This window comes from Lipotes vexillifer, unplaced genomic scaffold (assembly GCF_000442215.2).
Source record: "Lipotes vexillifer unplaced genomic scaffold, Lipotes_vexillifer_v1.1 scaffold769, whole genome shotgun sequence".
NCBI classification, from domain to species: domain Eukaryota; kingdom Metazoa; phylum Chordata; class Mammalia; order Artiodactyla; family Lipotidae; genus Lipotes; species Lipotes vexillifer.
Window position 1 is genome coordinate 220,641 of NW_006790073.1, and position 17,175 is coordinate 237,815.

A 17,175-nucleotide genomic window follows, 5' to 3' on the forward strand; every position below is an offset into this window, starting at 1 on the left:
TTTTTTGCGGTACGCGGGCCTCTCACTGCTGCGGCCTCTCCCGTTGCGGAGCACAGGCTCCGGACGCGCAGGCTCAGCGGCCACGGCTCACGGGCCCAGCCGCTCCGCGGCACGTGGGATCTTCCCGGACCGGGACACGAACCCGCGTCCCCTGCATCGGCAGGCGGACTCTCAACCACTGCGCCACCAGGGAAGCCCGCTTTACTCTTTTTAAGGAGATTAGAAACCTCTGTCAAAGAATTCTTTCTTTCTTTGATTTACTATCCTCAGAAATCGTTGATTCTAACTTTGGCGTTGATTCTTCCTGATGCAGAATTAAACCATGTCTTCCAAAACAAAAAGGTTAAACCATGTCTTCCAAAACAAAAAGATTCTTGTACCTCTCTAGGATGCAGTAGTTCAGGATTAAAGCTGACCTTTACTCTATGTGACAATTCAGGGCACAGCTTGACGGACCTAATGCCATGATTAGCCAAGCCATTTTCTAAACTTTTCTCGGAACAGGAGAATATTCATTCTTAAATAAAACTTTAAAGAAGGTCCCATCTGATAATTCCCGGGAAGAGCAGCAATTCATTAAAGAAGATCCTTCAGTTCATACATGTGCTTTAGTAACTCCTGCGGCTACAGATGCTGACAGTGTAAGTTGTGAGGAATATGCCAGAATGTTTTGCCTTAGAGTAGTAGAGTCAAACTTCAGCCACATCTGCCCGCTGGAATAGAAGTAATTAATGCCAAATTTCTCTGTGAGCATATCTTTTTTTTATTCTGCCCCCTCCCATCTCTAAGACTTTCAGTGCTCTCCACGGCTTAAACCAGCATTCTCCATCTCTCTCTCTGTGGAATCGCTATCTGTCATTCTTCCCTCTTCTTGCATCCAAGTCACATAATGTTATATGTGTGAGTGAATCTCTTCTTTTTTTTATTTTTAAAGCAGGAGGAAAGAAAAGAAAATTAAGCCACGACTCTCAGTATGTACTTTAATTATTAGTGGTAACAAATTACTGGCCACCTACCTTACAACCTATTGCAACCTTGAGCTAAGATGCAGTCCTAACTCTGCTGCGGTTTTCAGAACTCCACACCCTGTGACTTTCCCCTACACTTCCAACCTTGCTTTCCCCACTCCAAAGCATCTGCCTGCTCTGATACACTCCTGGCTTAGCTCAGGCCTAATACCACTGCTTCTTCCCAGCCAAGACCACTTGCCGCTGTCCAGCCATCCAAAGCCTAAAGGGTCCACATCAAAGCACCAACACACATATTTTTCCTGTCTTTCTAACCAGATTAGTAGAGGCAGAATTTTTTTTTTCCCATTCAGTGGCATACTAACCACACTGCAAATGAAAAAGACCATTACATTTTGAATGGATGGATGGATGGATGTCAGCATTTTTCATCAACAACTGAAAGTATCTAGGGAAACAAAGGTAATTAATTGGTATCTGGCCAATTTAAGTATTAGAGAGATGGCATTTTTTACGGAGCTGTGTGTGTGTATATGTGTGTGTGTTTTTACACATTTTGAAAGTATTTTCTCCCCACAGATCTTATTTCCAATTGTAAAAAGAAAGTCAACAAGAAAACAGAATTTATCAAGATATTTTTTAAGTGGCAAGGGGAAAAAAGATATGTTGACAGAAAACATACAAGCAACATTCTACAACCGGTCTGTCCTAAGAGGAGTGTACTTTCCTAGAAAGGATATGTAGCCATGTCATTAAATCCATTGTATTAATGTAACTCTACTTTGATTGTGACCTACTTTGGCAATAGAAAGACTGAATTACGAAAGAATGGTTTTCTCACCTTAAACAAAGAGAACCTGTGATCTTTAAATTAGCATCTAGGGGAAAGCAGGATGAGAAGCAGAGGTGTTTGCAATTCAAAGAAGCTCAGAAATCACACATCATTTGCTGGGTCAAACATAACAGATTAGAATAACACCCTTTTCTTTAGTCATGACTTGTCTTGCAATTATAAAGTCACCATTCATTTGTATTAATTATGGACATATTCCACTATTCACAAAACTGTTCTTTGTCAAATTTCTGGGCACAGAGTTAATTCCCAGTTATAGTTTACTTATGAATAAAAACTGCTGAAAATTTTCCACTATTTTTAATATAGAAAAATGCCTCTGAACTCTTGGTGGAATTCTCAAGAATGTGACACAGTCCAGCCCTGGCTAGAGCTCCAGGAGCACAACTTCGGGATCCCTCACCAGAAAACCTTCCTTTATATCCTTATCAAATTTTAACCACCATACACATCCACTGAGTATCTTGTTGGCAAAAAGCAGTGTATTTCCTTCAGTCTCTGGGTCTTGTTGACCTCAAACAAATAGATGACCAGATATTTCTTCAGCAAAGATGGGTTTATTGGGGATCAGCAGAGAATTGCAATTTGGGGTCTACAACCATGGCAAGCCACGTGCAAGTCACCACAGAGGAAGGAAAGGAGAACGGCTCTTATAGAGGGGAAAGGGAAGTGGGGAGGGCAGTAGTAAACAGAGTCCATGGCTTTTCATTGGCTGAGCTGTTGCCACGAAAGAAGAGGAGTCTTCTTCCTATTGGGCTCTGCTGTGGTCGGGGGCAGGAGAGCTCCCCCTTCTGGTCCCCTGACGCTATTTAATTGAGGTTTCTGTTCATTGGTTTTTACAGTCTGCAATTCATATGTGTCCTATAACTACTTTCAGAACCTTGAATTGTTTTCTGACTTGAATCAGCAACGGAACTAAAGGAGAAACCTTAAAAGAGATGTGGCCTTACTGAGTAACATACATTCTCAGCTTCACACTCTTCACACATGGAAAGGTGGAAACTTTCTGTGTACCAGGTAGATCAGCCAAAGTAGGAGATGCTCTTAGGTCTCCTTTTCCTTTCTTCCCTTTTTTCCCTCGCAGCTTAATTTTCCCTTTCACAACTCCCTGTGTCTCATACATACACAGTAGCCGTAAAAACAAGGTCACTGACATAAAGGAGCCCAGGTCATCTCCCCAAGGTGCTCATTAGCAATTATCCTATGTGAAATGCTACCCACGTGAAAGTTTTGCCATTCTCAGATAAACTTGTCTGACTTCCAGAGGAGTGCAGGTCACCTGGCAGAGATCTTGATGTGAGCATTAAGGGACTCTAGTTACTAGGTACTGGTTTCAGTGGAATCCCAGGAGTTGAAAAAAAAACCAAAAAACATTTGAATATATACATACCCTTTAAGAAGTGTTGTTAGGCAGGACAATAAATACAAATCATAAGCAGCTACTCAGAATAGGTCAGAATAGAAAAAGCATCTAGGAATGTTTTGGAACGAAGTACCATGATAAATCCGGCTCTTTAAGGATAAAGGATAAACCATTGTTTTGATTAATTATGGACTAATTATTATTCACATTCACTAATTATTTCATTATTCACATCGATGACAGAAGTAAAAGGGGAAAAAAGGGTAAATACAAGCTTGACAGACTCAAAGCATATCAGTATTTCATTTGGGTAATCCTTATTTGGTTGGTTACTTCGTACTTATAGCTACAGAATCACCTCCTGAAAAGTATTAAGTACCTACAGTTAAAGGTTGTGCCATATGATTGTGCATTTAAGACTTCCTAAACAAGAGTCCATACCATCTAGAAATTGCTAGTTATCTGGTAATAAAACAATGCAGTGTTACCATTATACCCAGCTATGGAGGCCTGTCACAATATGACGTATTATTGGATTACTGTTGAAGCTTTAGGGAAGTCATCTATCCACATTAAATAGTAAGTGGGCCAGCGGCAAGTCATTATTCATCTTGACTATAACTGAACCTTTACCAAAGAGATACCAGAATGGGAAGATAGTTTAAATCGCCCATTTGGCTAAAGAAAAATGTTCTTCTAAGTAAAATGGAAAAAGCATAACATTCAACTATAAATGATAAATTTTGGTTACTCAATTGAAGAGGTAAGAGTTAATGCTTCCTTAGATGACTCCCTCTTTTAGAAGAAGCCTAAGCTTGGTTCTAAATTAACCCAAAGCATTATTTACCTTTTTAATTTTTTGTGCATTTACTTATTTTTAATACAATTTTAAAAGGTTACACTCCATTTACAGTTATTACAAAACATTGGCTATATTCCCCGTGTTGTAAAATACAACCTTGTAGCCTATCTTATACCCAATAGTTTGTTCCTTCTGCTCTCTCACATCTTCATTGCCCCTCCCCTTCCTCTCTCCACTGGTAACCAGTAGTTTGTTCTCTATATCTGTGTTTCTGCTTCTTTTCTGTTATATTCATTACTTTGTTGTAGTTTTTAGATTCCATATATAAGTGATACCATACAGTATTAGTCTGTCTTATCTGACTCCTTTCACTTAGCATACTGCCTTCCAAGTCCATCCACTGTTGCCAAAGCATTATTTAAATTTCACCATAGTGGAAGATTTATATAAGATACGATAAGTAACTTATTTTTATTATAGTATTTATAATTAAACAAGTATCACTTCCTATTATTGACTGCCTGTGACCCAGATGTAACCTAGACGATTGATTTATGTTTACCTACCTGCTTGATCATGGCCATTACAATTTTTTGATAGTTTTGACCAATATGCAGTATGTAGCCACGTGACCCTGAGCTACCAACGTCATCAGCACCTGCCCCGCATTTCCTCTTCTGTAGAACAAGGAAATTTGTCCCTCGCAATTCTCAAATTCTGCATGTTTATGTTGATTGACTTGTTTGTCCTAGCTGTGTGGAATTGAAGATTCTTAAAGAGATCTTTAGAAAACATGCAAAAAAGAATGGTCCTTGCCAGGAAGCTGGTATTCCATTAGGGTTAATTCTCATTCTAGAACTGAAGAAATTTGAGGAAGAAATACAGAGAGAAGATTTTTATTCTTTTGTTGGTTCTTCAAGGCACATTATTTTTCCCTTAGGCTAGAATGATAGGATCATATGGACAGTCCTTTAACTTGGTTCATAACTGTAAGTAATGTAATTAATCTAACTATAACCAAACTTGGAATTAGATTGACTGAGCAAGAGAAAGAATGATAACTAATTGTAAGGAAGAGTTTTCAGTGGTATATATAGTGAATTTGTTATCCAGGAGGTGAAGGGGATTGTGATCAAAGTGTTCCCCGCCCAGAAAATATGACAGTTGAAACAAACCTGTAGAGATTTCTCTTCATCTTTTCACAGTTAAACACTGTGCCGCAAAGTTGCACAATAGCCTTGCAAGTCAGAAGGAGGGTTTAAGGAATTCTTATAACTTAGCAAGACACACCCTTCTTTCCTCCAAAAGTTTACCACAGGCGAGCAGGGAGATCTGAGGCTACTTAACCTCTAAGCCAGGTTCCTAAGCCATAACATGAAGATAATGTTTTGCCTACATTAAGGATGATTAGGAGGATTAAATAACAAAGGTTTTTAGCACTATCTCTACCCACAGGAATCACTCCCTAAATCATAATACCATGATTATTGTCACTTATCATTACCTTTATAACTTAGAAAAGAATATATACTTTTTCATATTACTATTATCTACATTAACTTCATAAATTTTGTTTTTCTTGAGTGAGTCCTTATATGCATGTAAATGCAGTGATTCTGACATTTAAAGTAATGCCATACACTTGCAAACTTCAGAGAAGTAAAGCAATAAATATAGTTATGGCCAAAAATACTCTCTTCTTGGAATGTTCAATAGTTACAGTTTTCATAAAATCGTCTCATTTCCACTTCTCTTTGAAATATAGAAATAGTCTCTTTCTTTCTGGAGGAGGAAAATGGATGGTATGTTTCTTTCTGAATATTCTTTAGTTATTAAGACATTATTGGGAAAGCACAACTGTTCATTTACTCAGTTAGTGTTCACTGAGCCCCCGTGTGCCCAGGTGCACAAATATTTTCCCCTATTAGAAAATTTGATATGACAAGATCGTGGTCATTCAACAGGTGTTTATTAAGCACTTACTGTGTGCCAGGTCTTGTGTTTCCAAGAGTTTGCGACACTCAGCGGAAGTGATTTATTCGACACTATTTACCCGTTGATTTCGGGAATCACTGCTTTATTTGGTGGGGTTCACCAGGTAGGTCACTTGCACTCACTGGAGGAGGAGTGATGCTTCTGTAAATAATAAGATCTCACATGAGTCAGCAATACATGGTAGTGGTTAGTGGAAAAACTATGAAGCTTTTTACAAGTAATTCTCTTCAGGTTAATGCATTTTGCTTTTTGTATTATATCTTGTAACTTATTTTTCAGCCCTTTCCGTTTTAACCTGAGTGAGGAATACCCATTTTAAAAGAAACATTACTTTATCATATCAGAAGGTATACTCAGATGTTTCAGTTATTTACACAGCCTCTGTTACTTTCTGTTGAATCAAAGCTTTGTGTTTTTTGTTCTTTATGGCATTATCAATACTATTGTTCACTTCTCCTTGGTACAATAATAAACCAGCAGGACATGCAGATTTTATTTAGTTAGACCTTCCTGACTGAAACTCCCACCTAAATCTGACTAACAAAAAGAGAGAAGGACTCATGGGCCCCTGTGTTCCATTATCTTTTCTGTTAATCTTGTGTTGTCTCTCCATTCTTTTTTTTTTTTTTTTTTTTTAAGAAGATTTTGGGGATAGGAGTTTATTAATTAATTTATTTATTTTTGCTGCTTTGGGTCTTCATTTCTGAGCAAGGGCTATCTCTAGTTGTGGCAAGTGGGGGCCACTCTTCATCACGGTGCGCCGGCCTCTCACTATTGCGGCCTCTCTTGTGGAGCACAGGCTCCAGATGCGCAGGCTCAGTAGTTGTGGCTCACGGGCCTAGTTGCTCCGCGGCATGTGGGATCCTCCCAGACCAGGGCTCGAACCCGTGTCCCCTGCATTAGCAGGCAGACTCTCAACCACTGCGCCACCAGGGAAGCCCAAACCCCACAGCTTTGGATCTAGACTGGAACAAACTGGAAAGGTCTGGAAAAGCCTACTGATATAGGTGAAATATTTTCTACCCTATAAATGATATGGTAAAATCCTAACCCCTAGTACCTCATAATGTGAATTTAATTGGAAACAGGAAGGCTGCAGATGTAATTAGTTAAGTTAGATGAAGTCATGCTGGAGGGGCCCTAATCCAATAGGAATGATGTCCTTATAAGAAGACAGCCATATGAAGACAGGGACACACAGGGAGAGCACCATGTGATAAACATGTCAGAGACTGGAGTTATGCAGCTGTACGTCAAGTGCTATGAACTGAATGCTTGTGTCCCCCAGACAGTTAAAAGCCCAATCCCCAATTTGATGGCATTTTGAAGTAGGCCCTTTGGGAGGTAATTAGGTCATGAGGGCAAAGCCCTCATTAATGTGATTAGTACCTTTATAAAAGAGACTCCAGAGATCTCTGCCCTTTTTGTCATGTGAGAAAATAGGGAAAAGGTGGCCTTCTATGAACCAGGAAGTGAGCTCTTACCAGACACCTAATCTGTGAGTTATTTGACATTGGACATTGAACTCTCAGACTCCAGAACTGTGAGAAATAGATTTCTTTTGTTTATAAGCTTATAGTATTTTGTTATAGCAGCCTAAATGGACTAAGACATCAAGGGACCCCAAAGATTGCTGGCAAACCACCAGAAGCTAGAAAGAGGAAAGAAAGGAACTCCCTACAGGTTTCAGAGGGAGCATGGCCCTGCTGACACCATGAACTTGGACTTCTAGCTCCCAGAACTGTCAGACCAAAATTTCTGTTGTTTTAAGTCATCCAGATTGTGGTAGTTTGTAACAGCAGTCCTAGGAAATTACAACTACTAAAGATCTCTTCTAGTTCCAAAGTTAGGACTAGGTTACAACACACCAACCATGGCCCTTTGGATTGAGAATGAGATGTGAATTCTCCCCATTTTCTTCTGCATGAGTAAATTTGTATTTAACATTCTAAAATCTACTCCATTTCTGTTTACTCTAGCCATGGTATTCCTTTCAACTCATTGGTTTAATTTTTTTTTTTTTTTTTTTTTTTAAGAAGATTTTGGGGATAGGAGTTTATTAATTAATTTATTTATTTTTGCTGCTTTGGGTCTTCATTTCTGAGCAAGGGCTATCTCTAGTTGTGGCAAGTGGGGGCCACTCTTCATCACGGTGCGCCGGCCTCTCACTATTGCGGCCTCTCTTGTGGAGCACAGGCTCCAGATGCGCAGGCTCAGTAGTTGTGGCTCACGGGCCTAGTTGCTCCGCGGCATGTGGGATCCTCCCAGACCAGGGCTCGAACCCGTGTCCCCTGCATTAGCAGGCAGACTCTCAACCACTGCGCCACCAGGGAAGCCCCTGTCTCTCCATTCTTAATATTGCTTGAGTTCTGTTTGTTTCCCAGAGTATTTTAAAGCAAATCCAAGACATATAATTTCGCCCATAAATATTAACTGGTAAGAGCTTTTAAGATTATGACTGATAACTTTCTGATTTTATTAAAGATTTTTTTTAAAACAATTGGTTTGTTCAAATATGGATCCAAAAAAGTTCTGCGTGTTACCTTTGATTTTTATGTCTCTCAAGTCACTTTTAATCTAGAACAGTCCCAGATTTTGATTTCTTACCACTGACATTTTGAAGAAATAAATTCAGCTGTCCTACAGAATGTCCAAAGTTTGGGTTTATCCCCTATCTTTCCTATAAGCAGGTAGTACAATCAGATATTTGATGAGCTTCAAGCCCAGGGTTTTAGGCCACTGTACTGTAGGTGGCTCTGTGTTCCTCCTGTTGCATTGTATGATGTCTGGCAGGCCTATTAGTGATGATAATACTGAAATTTAATACCTGCCTCCCTTGGTGGAGAAGATGTCAGGAATCCATCTTGGCGGGGGCGGGCGGGGCTTTAAGTCATGTAGCTTAATTTTAGTGTTTCAAATCATCAAGTATTTCTCCAAAATCATCTTTTAGTATCATTAGCCTATTAGGAAGATGACATTTTTTTTTTTAATTTTTTATTATTTTTTTTTGTGGTACGCGGGCCTCTTTCACTGTTGCGGCCTCTCCCGTTGCGGAGCACAGGCTCCGGACGCGCAGGCTCAGCGGCCACGGCTCACGGGGCCCAGCCGCTCCGCGGCATGTGGGATCCTCCCGGACCGGGGCACGAACCCGTGTCCCCTGCGTCGGCAGGCGGACTCTCAACCACTGCGCCACCAGGGAAGCCCAGGAAGATGACATTTTAAAAGGCCTTCTTGTCCTAGGACACAACTCTGTCACCTAATATTGTATTTCCAATAAAAATAATTCCTTTTTAAAAATCTATCTAAATGGTCCAACAAACTCTGAAAAATAATTCTCTCAGTGAAAAGGTTTCTTTTTTACCTCAGTGCTATGTTGTTGAAATGTTTATAGTTATAGAGCCCAAAAAGAAAATCCATGTATCCTGATATGGGTTGGTTAATCCAGATGACCTAATTTGCCAGGAGAGGATTCAACAGCCACCATGTTGCCAAGTGGATAAACATTCTCTCTTCAGTGAAGGGGCACATTCCCAAGAATATGTTTTTGGTGCTTACCAAGAGGAGAGTGGTATAAAAGTTGATGAACAATGAATAAATATAAAATTCTAATGAATAAAAATAATTGCTTAAAGATCTTTATTTCATAAGATTTTGGTTTTCTGTTTGTTCATAGGAAGAAATCTTTCCTGTTTTCCGCTCTGTATGCTGCCTTTATCTTCGGTGGTCGGCACCTAATGAACAAACGGGCGAAGTTTGAACTGAGGAAGCCATTAGTGCTCTGGTCTCTGACCCTTGCAGTCTTCAGGTAGGTTTTTTTGTTTGTTGTTTTTTTTTTTCATTTTCCAAATAAAACCCATCCATTTCATCAGACTCCGCTGAAAGAAGCAACAGTCGAACATTTTATCATACATCTCATATTTTTGATTATTAAGGGTGTAAAATAAACCCATGTCCAGAGGGAAAGGCTTCATTGCAACCAAACTTACCACACTGTACTCAGGCTCTAATTTTGAGAGCTCTCAGGCCATCTCCTTTCTTGTCCAAACTGTTCATGCAGTAATTCAGTTTACGTCTTAGGGCTAGAAGCAGAGCATCAACTCCATTATTTTTGTCATATAAGTATAGATGAAGGGCTAAATGGAAAGCCACAGCAGTAAACTGTGGAAGTGTATGGCAGAGTAGGGTTCCAATGTGGTGGGCATGCTGCTACTGACTAGTACTTAATCAAAAATGGCTTTCAGGCATGTGACCAGACACTGGACACCTGTCTGTGTTAGTATCACTAGACCGGAGAATGTTTTTGTTCCTCATCCCCCAAAGTATCCTTCACCCTCACTGCCTGAACTGACTCGCAGGCATAGGCTTATGCAGCCAAGTCTTACTTTGCACTGGCTAAAACTCATCATAGAGGCTGTCAGAACCAGGCCTGGTCTCTCCAGGGACATCTGCCAGGCAACATCCAGACCCACACCTGGAAGCCTGAAGGAACATTCCTAGTTTTGTAATATTTGGCAATCATAAGACGAATTAGCACACAGCTGGTGTCCAAACAGGTGCCAGACTTTACCTTCAGTGCTAACAAAGGCACCTGTTCTATTTGTGTTTTGCTTGTCAAAACCAGCAAGTTGATAACTAGGCTTGGGGTGTAGGGGAGCAGGTATAGATAGATACGCTACACAATAAAAACCTACTCATTTTAATACTTAGGAGCATTTCTACTTTTTTCATATTACATATTAACTGTTCTACAGCTAAGGAGAAATAGATGGTATCATTAAAAGCCTCTCATTAGTCACTTAAGGCTTATTAAAGATGATCAGGCAGGAGGAGGATTTTTGCAAACTGATGATCTGTACGTCTCCATTAGTTTGGCTCCCTGCAACTGAAATACTCCTTTGTTTGCTACTACCGCATGCACTCTTTATTTCGGTGCATTTTGTAGGGTGCAACATTTGAGGTACTTGTGATTTGACTCGGTCACTAAAGACTCCTTCCATTTCAATATGTACCAGGGTGGAATTCTCTAATACAAAGCAGCATTTTCATTTTTATTTACATTGAAGGTTCACAGTATGCCTCACCTAAAGTATTTTGATATTTGAGGAAAAAATTATGCTAATGATGCCTTTCAGCATTTTACAGATCTTTCAACATCCCTTGAGTGTTTATCTTTCGTTTTCGTTTTGTTTTTTGTTTTTTTGCGGTCCGTGGGCCTCTCACTGTTGTGGCCTCTCCCATTGCGGAGCACAGGCTCCGGATGCGCAGACTCAGCGGCCATGGCTCACGGGCCCAGCCGCTCTGCGGCATGTGGGATCTTCCCGGACCCGGGGCACGAACCCGTGTCCCCTGCATCGGCAGGCGGACTCTCAACCACTGCGCCACCAGGGAAGCCCTGTTTTTGTTTTTGTTTTTAACCTTAACATATATAAGCAGAGAAGTGAGTTCAAGGACCCCCATGCACGTGTGACCCTGCTTAAACAGTTATCAACAGTGTTAATCTTATTTCATCTATATCCTTACCAACCTCTCCCTTGTCCCCAAATTATTTGGAAGTAATACAGATTCAAATATTTCTCAATGAAATGATACCATTCTAAAAGTAGTCTTATTAAAACATCGATCACAGTTTCATTACCTCATCTAAATTAGTAATAATTCTTTATTATTGACTGTTCCAGTTTCTCCAGTTGTCTCATAAATGGTTCTTTTTTATTACAATTTATTTTTAAGGCTCCTGACCTAACTGACATACACACTACTATATATAAAATAGATAACTAATAAGGACCTAAAAAAAATAAACAATTCTGGTCCAAATAGGTTCACACATTTCCATTGGTTGATTTCTTTAAACTAAGAGGTTTCTTCCTTCCTCTCCAAGCCCCTCCTCCCACTCATATTCCATCCTTTGGAGAATCCAAATCATTCTCCTTTTAGAGTTTCCCCCAGACTGGATGTTACTGGATGTTATTCTTCTGTCCCCTGTATTCTTTGTTAGTTGTTAGTTAGATCTAGAAATTTTATTATATTTAGGTTTAATGTTTGACAGAACTTTTTACAAGAAGTTAGTGTAGCAAAGGCAGGATAAATGCTTGATTCTTTGGTCATATTTATTAGCAGTTTCAAAAAATTTTTGATTACTTAGCATGTGAATAATGGGTTTTGTAAAGTATCGTTAAGAGCTCATAGATTTATCCTTTTTTACATGTCAGTGATTTTGAGATGAATTTGGATTTGGTGTATTGTAGTCCATTGCCATTATTCTTTTAGATGCTAAGTTATCCTGTGTTTGGCCAGTGGGAGTTTCTTCAGATTGGCTCCTGAATCCTTGTCCATGTACTGAGTAGTGCTCATAGCTTGATTTTGTGTATGTGTGTGCATGTTTGTGTGTGTATGGGGGTGGGGGGCAGGGATGACAAACTGTTGCAGGCCAAGCGTGTTGCCTATTCCTTGTCCAGAACTGGAACCAGTCATTTCTCAGAGGATCCCAAGTTCATCCCAAGTTCCCCTGGGAAAGGGAGATAGTATTTAGAAATGACTCTCTAAGTACTAGGGGTGGTTGTCCCTACGGTAGTTCTTATTTCTAGGCCTCTCAGAGGGCAGAAATAGAAAATTATTTATTTTTTGAAAGAAATGTATCCAGAGTTAGTACTGATACTTCCAATTCATCTTTATGCCTAGAGAGTTTTTACTTAATTACCTCATTTCTCCTTCTTCCTATGCCAAAATCCAAGCTCCCAATGTCAGCCAGTAATTACTCATTTACTTACCCCACAATGCATATGCAATAGTTGTTAACACTGCCAAGTCTTTTTTAGATTGACGGGTTCTTGTTGCATCTTCCATTTCCTTAATTCTATTTGTTACTTTACTTTCTTCAGAGCCACGTTTTGTATAAAATTTTAAAAGCTGGAACTACACAGAGGCATCCAAGCATGGACTCTCTAGGGTCTTGTAAAAAGGTATCATAATATTCTAATCAGTTATTTGGAAAACATTATTATGGAATTCTCTGGTTGTATCAGTTGAACATGGTTCCATGTTAGGAAGAGTATATTGAGGTTTCTCTGTGCTTAAAGAATTCTGGTCAACAGTGTGTTGAATGAAAAAGGCTACATACAGAATTATGTTTTATGTAATGTTTATGTAAATTTTACTCCTAGACATGAAACATGCTGTTCATTAATACATTTATGTATTTGTAAAGTATCTAAAAAGATACTGGAAGAAAATATACTCAATTCTTACATCTGTGGAAAGTCAGAGGAGACAGGCTTTTATTGATTGCCTACTATTTACTGGAAAATAAAGCAGAAAAAATTTCAGCACTTGTAGAGCTTGGTTCTAGTGGACTGGTAGTTTGGAAGCAAAGAGGATTTAAATTTTTTTGCTATGCGTTATCTTCCTTTTCGAAACAAATGAAGCAAACATACTGTTGACAACCCGATTCTGGATATTGGCTGTTGATTATTCTTTGTGCTTTTCTGCATTCAAAACATTTTCTAAAATATACACACATGCATATACAATCTCATACACAGCCTAGAGAATCTCAAGTGATATTTGCTCTTTATTTTAGAGTCCAAATAGCTTTTGAATGAAATTGACATAAAGCATCAAAAGTAAGCTCTTCTCACAAACAGATGTTTTGATGGGTATTAATAAAAATTCTCCTATCTTGGTCATATAAGGTAACCTCATTATTACAAGAATATGTTTTTGTAGAAAATTTTGAATGGCTCTTACTATAATTCACAAATTTTTAAATCCACCTGTAAACGGTGTCTAATATAGAAGTATACAAAGTCCTTACACAAGAGACAGTCCTGCATCAGGTGGTATGCAATTCAGTAGGACACTAAGGACCAAACATCTACTCCACTCCCCACTCCTTACTACTAATAAGATGTGATATCATGGATTTGGAAAAAGAAGGAAAGAGAAAGAGAACCAAACTTTTCTGTTAGAGGAATTAGAAATGAGGGGGGTGGAGGGCAAAGAACAGTAAGATTTTTCTGAAAAGAATTTTTAATATATTTTACTGCTTAGAACTAATGTCTTTTCCCCAGCTTTTCAAGCTTGCCTATTAGCTCTTTATAGTAACTAGAGACCCAACTGTGACGTATTTCCGGATACTCCAAACTGTGTTTACTCATGAACTAAGACAGCTGGGTGGAAATTAAATCAGATATGTAGGCTCCCTAAGCAAAAAGAAAAACCCTCTCTTCTTACTGCTCTGCTTCAGAAAGAAGTGGGGGGTTTTGTATAATTTGGCAAGCATTACCTGTAGAATGTTTTCTTTCTTTCTCTTTACCTTTGGGTGTTGACTGAATATGATAGCAGACTTCATACAGGCTGAATACAATATAATTTATTGAAAGCTGTCATAAGTTTTGAAGGATTAGATAGAATATGATCAAGTGAGGTTTTCCCTAGGCCCGCCATGGGTTTATTTCATTGGAGAATGATTTCTCTGGGGTTTTCTTGACAGTTTCTTCCCATTACCCGCAAACCCTGCTTCCCCTTTTAGATCTAAGCCATCAGCTTCTGGTGTCAGTCTTTATGGATATGACTGGGTGGCGCACAGCAGCCTGCTTCCACCCAACCCAAGGATAAGCATTTCCTTATTTGATGAGATAATTCCAGGTGGCCTTTGGCCCTACATGTTTGAATATTTCCTTAGGGTAAATTCTGAGAAAATTTCTGGTAACTTGAATTAGTAAGTCCTTTAGATGAGACTGTTGCTTATGGCAAACAGCATCAAACCCTTCAAGGTGCCAACCATCCATTCTTCCCAGACACTGCCGAGTCTTTAAATCATGTTGCTATGACATCTCACCTGGGTTACTTCGGTTGATTTGTAAAGGACTTTCTATGTATTGATTTAATAACTTCAAACCCTTCTAGATTGGGTGCAGATGTGCGTGCTTCTGATTCAAGCAGCCTTTACCAGGTATCTGTCTGGCAGTGTTTTCCTCTCATTGGCAGCATAAGGAGACTTCTTCTAGGTCTCTGACCCAGAGCAGGTCAAAGCAGGTTGTCTAGTCAGTGCACATTAGTGTTAATTACTTTGTGCTGCTTATTTATAGAGGCCAATGTCACCTGTCACCTGTTTCAAACATGTTTATTCCTGTTTCCTGGTGATTCACTCTGGCCTCAATTGTTTTATGCTTTATTTGCTCAAAGCCAGATAGTCTCACTTTACAGTTTGACTTTTTGCCTTGTTATTAGCCAGCAACTTTCCCTGTTGAAACTCATTTTTATTTCCTGGCCATATTTTTATTTTGTCATTGAATTTCATCTTTAGCTTAAGTATAAAATATATTCAAGATGAATAGAAAGTTACTCTTTTTCTTTATTTAGTAAGATTTTCATGAACAAAGAGCTTATATATAGCATAGGACACATTCAGAAAAGTATGTTTAACAGAACAGAGCAGCAGATGAATGGCATTTAATCAAATCTATTCGTGGTTTTATACACACACCCATCAATATTTAATATTAGAAGAATTATTGGCAAGTGCCTTATTTTTAAAGAAACATATATAATAAAACCAACTGAAATTGTTCAGATGAGAAAAATATGACACTTTAAAAACCCATATTGAAGGAGTTAAGTACATCATTGACCTGTAAAATGATGAAACATTGAAAATGACAAATTTCAGAACTTAATTTATACTCGAGCACCTTGTATCTAGTATTTTGCTATATGGTTGCCAGAAGTGGTCCTTAATCCACAGAGAACAACATTACAGATAATGATTACAGTGATATTAATGACATAAAGGAAATGGATATATAAATTATAAATGTCATAGGAAAAAAGCTGCTATTTTATCAATAACAGATTATAAATTTCACATTTTAAGATGCAGCATCAGGCATGGACATATATACACTACCAAACGTAAGGTAGATAGCTAGTGGGAAGCAGCCGCATAGCACAGGGAGATGAGCTCGGTGCTTTGTGACCGCCTGGAGGGGTGGGATAGGGAAGGTGGGAGGGAGGGAGACGCAAGAGGGAAGAGATATGGGAACATATGTATATGTATAACTGATTCACTTTGTTATACAGCAGAAACTAACACACCATTGTAAAGCAATTATACTCCGATAAAGATGTAAAAATAAATACTTAAAAAAAAAGATGTAGGGCTTGCCTGGTGGCGCAGTGGTTGAGAGTCCGCCTGCTGATGTAGGGGACACGGGTTCGTGCCCCGGTCTGGGAAGATCCCATATGCTGCGGAGTGGCTGGGCCCGTGAGCCATGGCCGCTGAGCCTGCGCGTCTGGAGCCTGTGCTCCGCAACGGGAGAGGCCACAACAGTGAGAGGCCCGCGTACCGCAAAAAAAAAAAAAAAAAAAAAAAAAAAAGATGTAGCATCAAAAGGGCAAAAGTAACAAAGCAAAAGATACTTCTAGAAAGCATATGCTGAAAAGTAGAAAAGCAAGCTGATGAATAATCATGGGAATGTGATACCACGTACGAAAAGTTTAATAACCCATAGCGTAAAAACAATGTTTAAAAAGTTCAGGCTAGTGAATATATCTTTCTGGGGAGGCAGGGAGAGTGATGGGATCAAAGAGGCTCCAAAGGAGCTTCCACTAATTTTGTATGACTTTGTCATTACAAAAAAGTTAAATAAGAAAAAGATAACTGTGTTTGATTCAAGTGTGGATAGCAACTAAAAGAAAGCTAGCAATTGTAGTCATTTTATAAGATTCTGGCAAAATGCAGGTGTATGTTAAACAAAGTAAGTTTGTATCAAAACACAAACTTTGTACCCTGTTGATCCAAACACACACCACAATAATGGCAGATTTATAGTTGGAATTAAGAATGTTTTTTGTTTTCTGTTTTCTGACGGTGACCCTGAGTTCATTGTGTATGTGTAGCTGGAAGGATAATTTGGGAACCTTTCTTTTGGCCATTTATTGTGACACTAGTTGAATCACTTGACTCATTTTGAAAAACCAAGAGCAATTATATAAAGAAATGGCAACTCTCCATCCTTTAAGGTGAGATAGAACCTATGAACTAGAATCCGTACTTCCTGGTGTGCTCTGGGTAAGCTTAGTTTTGTGCCTAGTGTCTTGGTGTAATTATTAACAGCTCCCCTTTCACTCTAGAAAATGGCCCACTTTGAATGGTAAATGATATGGTTAATCTGTTCATAACCCACTGAACAGA

At 39.0% G+C, this 17,175-nt stretch overlaps 1 protein-coding gene across 1 annotated transcript in view; it reads left to right on the plus strand.

Annotated features, from left to right (window-relative positions):
• The window catches only part of ELOVL6 (ELOVL fatty acid elongase 6), a 138,521-nt gene that overhangs the window by 73,632 nt on the left and 47,714 nt on the right, over positions 1-17,175 (plus strand). The window contains exon 3 of the mRNA XM_007463221.1: positions 9,655-9,786. Within this exon, the coding sequence (XP_007463283.1) occupies positions 9,655-9,786 (132 nt within the window). The remainder of the gene's footprint in view (positions 1-9,654; positions 9,787-17,175) is intronic.